The sequence below is a fragment of the Euphorbia lathyris genome, chromosome 1 (assembly GCF_963576675.1).
Source record: "Euphorbia lathyris chromosome 1, ddEupLath1.1, whole genome shotgun sequence".
Lineage (NCBI taxonomy): Eukaryota > Viridiplantae > Streptophyta > Magnoliopsida > Malpighiales > Euphorbiaceae > Euphorbia > Euphorbia lathyris.
In genome coordinates, this window is record NC_088910.1 from 53321387 (window position 1) to 53335747 (window position 14361).

Here is a 14361-nt window from a genome sequence, read left to right on the forward strand (position 1 = left end):
AAGTGAGATGGATAGTCCTACCTTCAAGAGTCCCTCAGAGAAAAGCTTCTCAGTCAAAACTCTATCGGCACGTAACATCCCAGCATGATGAATGCCAACAGCAGATTCAAAAAGTTCAACAACATCTTTGTTTCTAGATTTAATAACCTCTTTCTGAAATGTATAAATTTGGACATTATTGAAACACAAACATTAATTCCAATGTCAAGAAAAATCAGGTCTACCCTAGAGGAAGTCTATGTTACCTTAATTAAAGAAAATTGTGGGTGTGCATCATTTGAAAATTGTTCCAAATCATCATTCTTCCGAGCAAGCTCAACCTGATAAGATGACATGTAAAATATCCCAAAAAGAACATATGATGAACTCCCACAAAGCACTCCCCAGATGTGTGCATACATGTGTGGTTGTTTGTGCACATAAGTAAATGAACAGTTGTATTTCTACTGCGCATAAACAAAATGTTGTAGGTAACACCATTTACTAGAATTATAAAGAGGTTAATTTGAAGTTAAAACACAAGGAAATCAAGTTGTCATTTTCTATATTAGTTTATGCCAGAACACAGCTGAACTTCCAAGATGGACCATTATTAATTTCAGAAGTCTCTCTGTTGGATTTCTAGCTCCTACTCCCTTGGAAAAGATATATAAAAAATTCCTTGTTTGATGTTTACTTTTGGTCATCCTAGACATTCACTTCCAAATAAGATGTTGAAGAATCGAATAAGAATTGAAGACTGCCTGTTTAGAAGAAACTCCCTTCCACAATAAAAAGAGCAAGAAAATCTATACAAATAAAGAAAGCATTCAGTGTTTGTAACTCAAAAGTAGCAGAACGGCATTAACTCGACTAGTTCTAGAGAATACGCAGTTAGTGTTTTGGGATAGACTAGAACTGATCTCATGTTCCAAACGTCCCAATCTAACTAGACCATTAATGAGCAGAAAATTTAATCCGGATGAGCCTCTAGTTCTGAGTGGTCAAGGCTGTCAAAAAGAAATGCAAACAACTTTCAAATTGCCAATGTAGTCCAAACCCTTGCCTCTCGCATTGAAGTTGGTGGAAACAACACTGAGGCACATGTCAACTCATACCATAGTTTCAATTATTTTATTACTTCTTTGCACACTGTTACATTTTGTAAAATATATTTTGTACAAAATAATGACATTAACTCAACCTTTGTCCCATTCTCAATTGGGCAATGGCTGTCCACACTCCCTTCTATAGATGAGCCACTTCTACAATTATTGATTTAGTTAAACCATTCAATGACTAAATTTGAAGTTTTTAGTTCAATTGGTTCCATGGCATCAGAATCTTTTAGACCAAGTGGTCAAGGGTTCGAATCCTGACAACCTCAAGCTTTTAGTTCAATTGGTTCCTTGACAATATCAATGTCTTCTTTTCAAGTCAATAGTTTAATATATTCTTTTCTGGCATGTCCATTCCTGCTTCTTTAATTGTCCATGGCAATTAGTTTTTCATTTTTCAGTCGTCACAACATGTCAATGGCATTTACAAGAACTAAAAATATTAGGACTAAATTTTAACAAGCACACAAATGAACATACTAGTTTCTGAGCTGTTTTTGCTGTATCCTTCCGTGAATGGACAAAAACCATTGCCTGATGGCCTTGCCTTAATGAATCAACAACCTAGTACAAAGGATACCATCAACACCCATTTCCAATTTAATCTGAATATTGCATAAGAAAAATCCACAAGGAAAAAGACACCTTCTTGTAACAAATATCATTCAACAAGTCATTGCGAGCCACAAAATTTTGCTCACTGATTCCAATGTACTGTTGTGCAAGAGGTACTGGACGAAAACTAGAATCAAAGAAGTAGAGGCCTGCCTCTGGATTCACTCTCAGAAATTGAGCAACCTGGAAAATTTCAAGTTTACATGTGTGAGCAATTTGAGCAAGTTAAGTTAAAATAGAGAAGGAAAATGTCATTCATATTGAAGAGGAACCTCTAAATAGTTGGGTAAAGTGGCTGAAAGTCCCACAATTCGTATCATTGTCTGTGTTGACTCCACCTGTTCCACAAGAATCAAGTACAAAAAGAAGTTACCTAGATTTGCAGCAGCTCACTTATGCAGGTAATGTCAAATTGCAAAAACTCAGCCCCCTATCAAAATACTTGGCTTGAGCCTAATGAAATTATACATGTATAATTATATGTAAATTGAGTATAGGCATATGTAGAGAAACATGTAGCATCAAATAATAACAGGAATTCTGGTTATGTTCATGGAAACCATGTCAGGGATAAATGTCCTAGAATCATTGGTTGGTCCAACCCAGTTTGACAATTACACTATAATGCTAATAATTGAATAAGACCTTACCTGACGTAGAGTCCTAGCAACAAGTGCCTCTATCACAGGGCCTCTGTCATCATTCAAGAGATGCACCTCATCAATAATTAAGAGCTTCACGAGCATTGAAAGTGACATGTCACTGCTTTTACGAGTGATAACATCCCATTTCTCAGGAGTTGTCACTATCATCTGATTCAGAAATTGAAAGACGAAACAGTTAGCCTTGGAAAGCTTACTGCTGATACATGATATAAATGATAGGAATGGGGTAAGAATGTAACCTGGGTTTCTTCAAGTTCATTCTTCGAGAGTTGCATGTCTCCAGTAAGTTCTTTCACAACCATATTCAGAGGAGATAATCGCTTGCTAAATGTCGATGTTACCTCTGCTGCTAACGCCTAGCAAGAATATCACAAGAGATAAAGGACATATGCAACTCAAACCCCAAAAATAAAGGTAATGTGAAATTGTAGTAGATGACAAAATTTACCTTCATAGGAGCAACATAAACTATCTTAAATTCATCTTTGTGGAGGTATCCATCCTTGAAGTGCTGTCCAATCTAGAGAGTGGAAAGCAGAATACCACAAAAAATTGTTAATACACCATGACCACAATAACATCTGATAACATAAAACATTACAACCTCTAATTCCAAATCTCCGAGGGTTAATTACAAGGAAGACTGACACATCGCATTGTACCATATTGTTAACAAAAGTTGATAGATATCATCATAATGATATAAAAAATACCATCCATGGGATACAAAAACCAAAAACTTATCATAGAGGATGTTCCCAAATCATGAGGCAATCCCCCATAAAGAGGAGATAATAATACATCAAAGAACTGCTATTTGAAGAGAGACTTGGCCACAACTCAACCTATCGCCTTCTGATCACAGAGGGAAAAACTCTATCGTTGCATGCCAGCATGCCTCCAAAACTTATAATCAGAGAGTTAACGCTACAGAAATAATTATCCAAACCAATTGCAGAAATTTACGCATCTATCCCAGCCTAAGTTCCCCATCCATTAACCCTAACTGCTATGCAATCTGCCTGTTATGTCAAGTATGTGTGTATAACAAACACATCAAAGATCTTATATATAGGATAAGGCATATTAAATAAGAAATAAGAACAGAGTAACAATATCTGAGTTGATTTACACTGTACCTCGTGAAGAATAGATATCATTGCTATATTTGTTTTTCCAGCTCCTGTTGGTGCGCAGACCTGCAAGTACATAAAACCAACATCCAAAATCATTCCTTTTACTTGTGAGTTCAGATACACATCAAATCAAGATAAAGTCATTAGCAGCAAGGTTAATTCTCTCCGTCCTAAAAATTATTTAGATATACAACCTATCTAAATTTAGATGCAAATATTTGTATTTGCAGATACTTCATCTTTCTCCCACAATTACTAAACCATTAGTCACTGTAAACTAGGCTTCATTTTACTCATGGGCCCCATAAAAACCAGAAATAATAACATACCAAAACTTTAATTTATAATGTAAACCCATGAAGGAATCCAAATGGCAAAGAAAATGGTCCCTCCAATGAGAGTAGAGCCAAAAGTCCACAGAAAAATAGACATCAGATTCATGCAAGCATATTTGAAGCTTCGAAATTTAAATATTTCTCTCTCATATGACTTGGGTTTGTTAATTACTAGCAAACATTGAAGTGTTTGCAAGTAATTAGTATAAGTGCAAAATTTTAGGGACCATGGGTAAAATTAAGCCCTTGAACTCTAATTGGTACTCAACTTTTTCATCAGATTCTTGTTTCGACACAACTCTCATTTTCTTTTTTTCTTTGTTCCATATTCAGTTAATATAGTTTAAATATTTCTCTCTCATATGACTTGGGTTTGTTAATTACTAGCAAACACTAAAGTGTTTGCAACTAATCAGTATAAGTGCAAAATTTTAGGGGCCATGGGTAAAATTAAGCCCTTGAACTCTAATTGGTACTAACTTTTTCATCAGGTTCTTGTTTCGACACAAGTCTAGATTTCTTTTTTTCTTTTCCATATTCAGTTGATATGGTTTAAATTCCCATATGCTCTATTTTTGTAGCACAAGTCTAGTTTTCTTTTTTTCTTTTCCATATTCAGTTGATATAGTTTAAATTCCCATATGCTCTATTTTTGTAATACTCTTCTTGGATAGAAAAAAGTACAATTAATTAACACTTACAAGAAGACTGGCATGAATGGAACTATTGATTACAAGTAGATGAGAAAAGAGTTAAAGACATAATAGAGACTAAAAAAGAATTATCTTCATCAACCAAGTTCATAATTAGCATCAATGAGATTTTATGTGTAAATTATGGCCTTCTCATAATTCATAAAGGTGAGACTATGATTTTGTGAAAAAGGCATACATAATTGAATGCAATTAATAGCAACAGACGAAATGTCCCTTGTAACCACAGAATATGAGACTTACCAGTATATTCTCATTAGTGTAATAAACAGTTTGAAATATCCGGCTCTGGATACGATTTAGGGATTTGTACCCATGGAAAGCAACTTGAGCAAAATCATCCAACTCTGCTATCTCTATCTACAAAATGTATTGTGAATAATAGAAACATAGCATGAGTAACAGTGGCCTTCCAAAAACCAACCTGAAAAGGAGAATCTCAGAGAAAACTGAGATTTCCAATTTGCATATGAATGATAAAGACAAAAATCACACAACAAGTCAGTATACTGAACCAACCTATCCCCACTAAAAAGGTCATTACTTACATTGTTACATGCATTGCTGTCCCATGAGTAATTTTTATTACTAAAAATTTCCCGCCAGAAAGTGCCAAGGGGTTACTTATTTGATAAGTCAAAATATTTACCTTAGAATTTTAAGTCGAATATTAACAATAATAATGTTTTAAATAAATATAAAAATGATTTGTATAAATATTATTATTTTTCATAAAAATTAGTTTTATAACTTTAAAGTATCTATGTATATTCAAATTTAATATTTTAATTTCAATACTTATCAAACAACTTTATCATATAACAATTAGCATTTCCAATTTCAGCACATAAAATCAATACTATTACTTTAGCTCATAAGATTCAGTTTATCAAACAGCAGTCAAGTACAAGTACTCTTACAATGTTATAGGTACTAGAACTTTTTCCCTCACCAGCATTGCAATTTCATAAGGATTTTTTCGAGATGGAAAATGATGTATGAGTAGAAACTCAACATTGTAGCTAATCTGGGCCTATAACTTGAATATGTTTTTTGCATAAAGTACCGTTGTGCTGGTATGATCACAATGACATTTTTTTAGAATTAATACCCAATGCAATCAACCAAGAGGTCACGGGTTGTCGTGTGACCAAGAGGTCACGGGTTCGAGTCTTAGGAGCGGCCTCTTGCCAAATAAATTGCCAGGGGGAACGCTTGCCCCCAGTACACCTTTGTGGTGGGACCCCTCCCCGGACCCTCGCTCAGCGGGGACGCGTAGTGCGACCGGGCCGCCCTTTTTTTTAATACCCAATGCAATCAACCAACTCAACAGTTTAATTTGAGTTTGCTAGTAATTTTTTCCATAACATCATTTATCTGCAGCAATAAGTTAGATTATGATTTCACTCCTTCATGATCATCGAAAAATATGGAAATATTAATGAAATGATTTTAACGAAGGCCAAATGTCTTCATGTGATCTACTCTTACACATAACTAGACAATTCTTAAGAATTGGAGCAAGAACAAAGGTTATACATCCCTCCTTAAAGTTTTCTATCTGGATTTTTTTTTTAATGGGGAAGGCAAATTACAAATAGATTTTATTAATATCTTATAAAAAAAACCATTTGAAACAAAGAATTATTCAATTGGCAAAGTAATAAAGACGGGATAAAGCAACAGAAAATTCATTTTGACCAAAAGGATTAATTGTTCTCAATAAAACAAATTTTTAAACATGGGATTCTCTCATATATTTTATAACAATAACTTAATTGGGTGTCCTTAGCTTTTAACTACAAGGAACCTGCAACTATCTTATTTCTTAACATACAACTCTTGCATCACAAGATAATATATTCCACTCACATAGGCTATTGTATTTTTTCTTTTTATGACGAGTTCATGACACTGTTTTATAATTGTCCCATCAATACTCATGTCTATAAGATGTCAGGTATTAGCTGACAGTAGGGAATTTTAGAATTAGAAGAATAGGAAGAGAGAAAGAAAAGAGAGAAAGTTGGAATTTTAGAATTAGAAGGATAGGAAGGTAATTTCTTAATTCTTCATTGATACCAAAAACGTACAAAGGCCTGAGCTAATAAAGGGAATAAAGGTACTGCTGACCTCAGCTAGTACAACCTCACAGCTGTCTATTCCTGTAACTGCTTACAAACAAACTTAGCTAGCAAACAAAAACACAGAAAACAATTTAAATAGCAATAACAGAAATAACTAAAATATTTCAAATATCTATTTTAGTCCTTAAACTTCTTCCTACGCTGATACGTGACAAATCCTCCCCCTTGAGCACATTTTGTCCCAAGAATGCATGAATTCTGGAAACTGCTTGAAGAGCATGTCCTGAGCCTCCCAAGTAGCATCAAGGGCTGAAAGTCCAGCCCACTGAATTAGGAGTTGTGGCACAAACTGGTCTCCCACGATAGCATTCCTTGTATTTAAAACCTTGAGCGGCAAGATGTCAAGAAGGCTTCCTCAAGAGGTGGCAGGGTAGTGAGGGCCGGAGTGCTAGGATTCGATTTCTTCTTTAAGAGGGAAACATGGAAGACTGGGTGCACCCTCGAGTTAGGAGGTAACTGCAGTTTGTAGGCTATCTTTCCAATCTTAGCTAAGACTAAGAATGGCCCGTAAAATTTGGCTGGGAAGAACGAGCTGACATACTAGATTGCCTGTAAGGTTGGAGTTTGAGGTAGACCCAATCCCCCACCTTAAATTCTCTGTCAGATCTATGTTGGTCAGCAAACTGCTTCATGCAGTAGATTGTCTCTAAGGAAGACATTCATGCCTTCTCTATCCTGGAGGAGTGCATCCACAGCTGCAACATCAGTAGAGGGAATAGGTAGAATAAGAAGGGTAGGTAGGATTCCATATAGAGCTTGAAATGAGCTCATTTTAAGGGCACTGTGGAAGCTTGAGTTATACCAGTATTCAGCCAACCCCAACCACTTAGCCCAGTGTTTTGGTGGAAGAAAACACATGCTTCTAAGATACCCTTCAAGGCACTGATTCAATCTCTCCGTAAAAGTAGTTTAGTGCCCAGTAACTTCATTAATTCCTTCCAGAATATCCCTGTAAAAATCATGTCCTATCACTCATTATGGTGCGAGGCATCCCATGCAGCTTGAAGATATGATCTAGGAAGGCCATTGCAACCATTGTAGTACAGGGTAAGAAATGTGCTGTTTTGGTGAACCTGTCAATCACCACCAAGATGGAATCATAACCTTTAGAACTAGGCAATCCTTCAACAAAGTCCATCGCAATGTCTCTCCAAGCTGTAACAGACCAGGATAAGGAGCTAAATCAGCCTTACAACGTTGACATGTGTAACATTCTGCGACCCATTGCCACTGTAGCCATCTGTGGCCAATGGGACCCCTGATGCAATCTAGCTAAGGTTTCCCTAAATCAAGCATGTCCTCCCAAGAGTGAATTGGGATATTCTTGAAATAACTTCCTACTCAGGTCAGTTGTACTGCCCACATAAATTATGTGCTTATCCTTGAGGATGCCCTCTTGATATGTGTAGTTGCTACTCTACTAGCTTATCTTGAGCATAGGAGGCCTGCACCTCTTCTATCCATGTAGGAACAACCATTGAGATTGCTAGAATGTGCTCGTCGGCTTTGCTCCTATCTTCAAATTTTCGAGACAAGGCACCGACCACCATGTTCTCAACCCCCTTCTTGTATTGAATTGAGTACTCTAAACCCAAAAGCTTAGATATGCCCTTATGTTGAAGTGATGTGTGCAACCTTTATCCAACAAGTATTTAATGCTCTCTTGATCCGTTTTTATGATGAACTTGTTGCCCTCTAGATATTGTCGCCAAGTGGTAACTCCCTGTAAAATAGCTAGGAACTCCCTTTCATAAGCTGTATTTTTTATCTCTGGGGCGAAGAGCCTTAGATAGAAAACAAATTGGGCATTGATTCAGCATTAGGACTGCCCCAATTCCTGTTCCACTAGCATCACACTCCAGAATGGAGGGTTGAGTGAAATCTGGTATGGCAAGGCCAATACAGGTGTCAGGTGCCTCTGTCATGAGCTTTTTGAGTAATTGGAATGCTTCTGTGGCAGATTTGATCCACAAGAATTGATACCAAACTCACACTCGAAGGCTTTTGCAAATAGTTGGTGTTCAGTTAACAATTGAAATAAAAGATGTAGGTGTTGCACATGGGATTCAAGGGTATGGCTATAGATTAAGATGTCGTCAAAGAATACCAACACAAACTTTTGAAGATAAGGTTGAAATATAGAATTCATTAGAGATTGAAAAGAGGCAGGGCATTAGTGAGCCCAAAAGGCATTATCATGAATTCGTAGTGGTTTGAATGGGTTCTGAAGGCAGTTTTATGTACGTCTTCTTCCTTCATCCTTATCTGAGTGTACACAGCCTTAAGTCAATCTTTGAGAACTTAGTAGACCCTTGCAGTTCATCAATTAACTCCCGTATAACCGCAATGGGAAACTTAACCATGCCCTTGTTTAGTTCCCTAAAATCCACACAAAACCTCCAGGTTCCGCCCTTTTTCTTTACTAATAACACTAGTGACGCATAAGGACTACTACCGGGTCTGATGACTCCTGAAGACAACATCTCCTCCACTAACCTTTCTATCTAATTTGTTGATGAGAGTATCTATAAGGTCGTAGATGGGCTCACTAGGTTCATGGGGCAACAAGGGTGCATTCAGTTTCTTCAGACTTCGTAACCATCACAACAGCATACAGCGTAATGTGTATTGAAAGGGCCATTTAAAACCGAAGAACCAAAAGAGATGCTGGTATAATATGGGTTCTCCCCCTCCCACGGGATCAAAAAAGGTTGTATTAAAGTTTTGATCGGTTAATAACATGGAGGTGATGCCTTTCCAGCCCTTAGACACCAGCCTATTAACTTAGTAAGTGACATCATCTTAAGGGTCATTTTATCCCTCATTCCCTTAAGAGCTGTCTGCCTCCCTTCATTATGGACTAGAAGTAAATTGTTGGCAAAATCAAAGGTTATAGGGTATGGCTACGCATCCAGTCTGACCCCAAAATCACATCATAATCTCCTAATTCCAATGCTCGCAAATCAAAACAGAACTTAGTATGTTGCATAGACCAGTTGCAATTATTGCACTTAGAAGTAACAAACAACTGCCTCCCATCAGCCACAGTTAGTTTAACCTTTATTAATGGTAACTTAGCTTCCTTAGCTAAACCCTCATCCATAAAAACGTGGGTGCTACCGCTGTCAATTAATATCATGATAGGTTTACGTTTGAGAGTACCTTTTACCTTCATGGTGGTATAAGTCGTGCCCCAGTGAGAGCATTAATGGACATGATGATTTGCTCTATCCAGCTCCACTATTTCTTCTTCTACTGAAATTGCTAGCAGCTTCTTGCTATTGAGGTAATTGAGGATGGGGTAATAACGGGGTTTGGTATGTGGCATTAGAGATCTGAAGGTGGCTTTGGGTTTGACCATCTCCAGGAGGTCCTTTAGGTGATTCTCTTGGTATTTTGCTTGTTTGATGGCTCCATAAATGTTGGTTGATATGTTGCTTGTTTGAAACCTTAATCTCACTACTGTTGTGAGTTGCCTCAGTTGTGTGAGTTGCTCCACCACATTTGTGACTTCATCGTCCGCCTACTTCATCTACAAACTGTTCCCAAGTTATTTATCGCACTTACCAACCCACCCTTCTACTTCTGTTCCATCAAAAGTCGGTAGATCACATTTTGGTAGCATTTTGTTGAATGTAGTGCTCTTGGGTGGAGGTGGTTCTAGGAGGTAGGAACTGATGAGGGCCTGCCTAACAAGCCTTTGTTGTGGTTAGGGGCATCTTGAGGTGCCTGGAAGGGTGTTTGGACAGCCCCAAAGCTATGGGTTAGGGGTGGGGTGCGATGAGTGTCGGTATTCGAGTTGGCTTGTATGAGTTTGGGGAGGGTGTTTAAGGCTTTGTGAAACTTATCCTACATGGATTGATGAGAATCCATTTGTTCTTTCTTGAGCCTATATTGCTCTAGGTAGATCTCTTCTAATCTCCTTTGTTGTTCCTTCTGCACATCATGCATATTGTCAAGCTGCTCGGCAGTGGCGTCAACGATCATGGAACTGGGTAACCAAGGCTCTAAGTTGTGCTTCTAGAGCTTCCATGGTGTTTTTAGCTTTTCTGGTTCGTGTTCTTTTTGCAGATAGATTAACCATTCATGGGGTGGCCGATGTCAGGTATTAGCTGACAATAAGGAATTTTAGAATTAGAAAGATAGGAAGAGAGAAAGAAAAGAGAGAAAGTTGAGAAGAGCAGAAGGAAAGAGGAAGGTAATTTTCTTAATTCTTCATTGATATACCAAAAAAGTACAAAGGCGTGAGCTAATAAAGGGAATAAAGGTACTGGTGACCTCAGCTAGGAAACAAAACACACAGAAAACAATTTAAATAGCAATAACTGAAATACTTCAAATATCTATTTTAGTCTTTAAACTTCTTCCTACGCTGATACATGACATAAGATAACAACATCTAGGGGGAAAAGTATCCATATAAATGAAAATAAGATTGATTGTAATTATTCGGAGAAGTTTACCAGCTTTTCTCCAGGCTTCATTTGTGCAGTTGGTGTTGGAGGGATAATGACTTCCTCATAACCTTTGTAGTGTTTCCTGAGAGTACCTTGAGGAAGGGCAGTCACTGGTGGTCCTGCGCCAGACCCAATCAGGTCATTTATTACATTTTTTTTCTCACTTGCATGAAGTAAAGAGGAAAAACTTGCAGCTGATGAATCATTCTCAACCCCATGTTCTGTTCCGCGTCTATGACGTTTTTCCTCCTTCCGCCGAATTTTATCAATTTGTTTTTCAGATTCAGTTTGAACAGTAACCTAAATCAGAAGCCAGAATGTAATTTGATGTGAGATAATTTATCATCCTGGGAACTAAATTTAATTACAAAAAAAAAGCATGAAAACAGAATTAGAACTACGTTGATGATACCTGGGTGCCATAACTGGGCATACGTGATTGACTATTTGAAGCTGTCTTCTCTGATTTCAGCACTGATAACCCACGATGGATAGCATCAACAAGTTCTTTCCGATGCTGGGAAAAAACACTAAAAGGTAAGAAATTCAACAATTAATGTGAATCCAAATGCATCTGCATGTCTGTGATCTGCAAGAGTTTTAAGATATATATATATATATGCAATCTAGTAGTCACAGCACTTCAGTTACAACCCTTTCTACACAAGAATGTCAAAATTACATCACAAATCATGTATCAGTGAAACAAGGATACGGTACTCAACTAAAATCACCTGCAGAGCAAACTTGATAGCTAATGTCAAATGATTAGAAGAAATCGTAATGATAGCTAATATCCTTACCGACAAAAGGTCTTGAACAGTTTCAAATGCACTATCCCCAACAAGATCCAATAAGTCGCTAGCTATCTAAAAAAACAAAAAGAAGCAAAAGCAGTAAGAAAAGCAATGCACATACTCAACATTGAAATGAAAAGTTCAAGAAAAATCAAATAATAGCCAGTACCTCCTCACCAGGCTTATCGGAATCAAGTACACGACATATAGCCATTGCCAGATCATCTTGAGAAAGCTGGGAAGTACTTTCTCTGACTATCTGGTTACATGCATCTCTTAACCAACTTAAATTAAATTTTACAGTATCAGCAACAAAATGGTTACGGTTATAATCACTCTGACCAAACCATCCATCATGAAATGAAGAAGGTAGGGCACTCTGCTCATCTAGCAGCACATCATCCTCCAAACTAACATCCACTAAAAACCTGGTTGGAGCTTGGAAAACAAGGTCACTGCCAAACTCTAGATCATCAACACTCCCATTTACATGACTTTCTGAAACAAGTGTAGCCCCATGATCACTAGGTTGCAAATCAAAAAGTCTACGTGCTAAAGTTTCCACTCTATGGAGGTTAGCATCTGAAACTGCATGACCTACAAGTTTCTGCAGTTCTGACCTGCATTTTTTAACATTCCGCACTCAAAACATACATCCTGAATATTTGTTAAAATCTTATAACTAAATCTTTGTATTAAAGAAAATCTAAAACAAGTGGCACCCAGTGTATGCATTAAGAACGCAACAATAAGAGGCATGTTTAAGAAATAGCATGATCGTGTATGCTTTGTTCCAAAAACACTTTGGTTGGTCTGTATGGAAAGTGAAGGTTATTACAAACTGATTTGACATGATACAAACTTAAAATAACCACAAAAAACAATGTATGTGAGTTAAGCTCCCGCTTCCATTCTATCTTTAACCCAAACCCTGTATTAGAATCTGCATGCTTTGATTAATGCTATACATACTTCACATCTCATCAAAAATAGTTTCCACATACTGAAAACATTTTCATAGACAACTTTTCACTGGCTAACACAGAAATCATATTCATTAAAACAAAAGGACAAAGCAGGAAATTCAAACCCATACTTCTTCTGGACAATATTGGGATCAGCATTATCCTCGCCTCCTGGCCCTGGTATCCCAAATAAACGGTATACCGTCAAAGCTACTTCACGGAACTCCTCCGACGGCACTTCTCTATCTATTAAGTCCACAATCGCCCCAATAAATTGCTTGTAGACTTGCCGCACTTCTGACGAAGCTGGTTTACAAGTTCCAATTGACTTCAATGTTAAATATAACAATTACAAAACGAGTGATATAAATATTTACATACTACACTACCTTCTTCCCATCGATCAATTATCTTCTTCGCAAGCTCCGGTTCATTAAGTGAACTTAAACTGCATCAGTCACAAGATAAAATTTGAACAAATAAGCAAAACATCGAGTGCTTAAAGCACAGAAACCAAAGTCTCGCAGTGGTTTCTTTTCCAAGTTGATTAACTCAAATTACGTCAATCACTGATTCACTAATTTCCTTTCGTTTTCTAGGGAATGAAACGCATGACAACAATAGAACTATATGCTAATAATCATGATTACTTGCGAGATTGGAGGTAGTTCTGGAGGATGATCTTTCGCTGAAGATAAGCTTGATCAACATCGAACGGGTCTCTTAGAGAGTTAGTCAAGCGCGGCAACTGCTGCATCAACATATTTTGGCTTTGATGATAAATTTGAAGTGAAGGAGAAGCAATCAAGCCAACAGCCGAAAAAGAAGAGATGGAGGGAGTAGTAGTAGCAGCAGAAAGGGAAGCAAGTGTGGAATTCTGCAGGTAGGTGACTTAACTCTAAATGAAGCTGAAGTAGAAAACAGATTCGTTTCTTGGTATTCCTTTCCAGCCCCTCCGCGGCCTAGATCGTCAAATTCCAACCAAGAAATCGAAACGCAACTAGTTATTGAGGGCCGAGATGTCATCAATGCTGCGAATTTTAACCACTGTGTTAAGAGTAAACCGTAGGTATAGTTTTTGCAAATTTCTACCTTTATTTTTGTAAATTGCAGATTCACTCCTAACTAATTAAGAAATGCTATAATTTTATATTTTAAACAAAATCAATTTTACTTAACGGACTGATTATTTAATTGTTACATCGCACATTTTAAATATTAACCAAACAATTTTTCAAAATGTCAATATTTAAGTCTGCCGCATATAAATTAGTCGAAAAAAACTGCCTAAAATGTTTTACGTATTATTAAAAGAGTTTGATAACATTGTGATATTATCCCAATGACCAAAGGGATATTCGCCTAAAGAACGCCACGTGGTGGTCGCCTGATACGGGAATTCCGTGGCGTATCGAAGTAAAGAGATCTGACGGA

At 37.2% G+C, this 14361-nt stretch overlaps 1 protein-coding gene across 2 annotated transcripts in view; it reads right to left on the reverse strand.

Annotated features, from left to right (window-relative positions):
• The window catches only part of LOC136233031 (DExH-box ATP-dependent RNA helicase DExH14), a 35056-nt gene extending 21114 nt beyond the window's left edge, over window positions 1-13942 (reverse strand). Inside the window, exons 1-17 of one of the 2 annotated variants that reach the window (XM_066022565.1) lie at window positions 13578-13942; window positions 13317-13375; window positions 13059-13233; window positions 12132-12582; window positions 11969-12034; window positions 11578-11682; window positions 11172-11465; window positions 4805-4921; window positions 3517-3576; window positions 2826-2897; window positions 2617-2733; window positions 2363-2524; window positions 1985-2050; window positions 1743-1895; window positions 1578-1661; window positions 246-320; window positions 22-153 (exon numbers count right to left, since the gene is read on the reverse strand). In XM_066022565.1, the coding sequence (XP_065878637.1) occupies window positions 22-153; window positions 246-320; window positions 1578-1661; window positions 1743-1895; window positions 1985-2050; window positions 2363-2524; window positions 2617-2733; window positions 2826-2897; window positions 3517-3576; window positions 4805-4921; window positions 11172-11465; window positions 11578-11682; window positions 11969-12034; window positions 12132-12582; window positions 13059-13233; window positions 13317-13375; window positions 13578-13690 (2301 nt within the window). In that variant the 5' untranslated portion in view covers window positions 13691-13942. Of the gene's footprint in view, window positions 1-21; window positions 154-245; window positions 321-1577; window positions 1662-1742; window positions 1896-1984; window positions 2051-2362; window positions 2525-2616; window positions 2734-2825; window positions 2898-3516; window positions 3577-4804; window positions 4922-11171; window positions 11466-11577; window positions 11683-11968; window positions 12035-12131; window positions 12583-13058; window positions 13234-13316; window positions 13376-13577 lie in introns of those variants that run through there. The other variant, XM_066022573.1, reaches the window with a different exon arrangement.
• Between the last annotated feature and the right edge of the window lie 419 nt (window positions 13943-14361).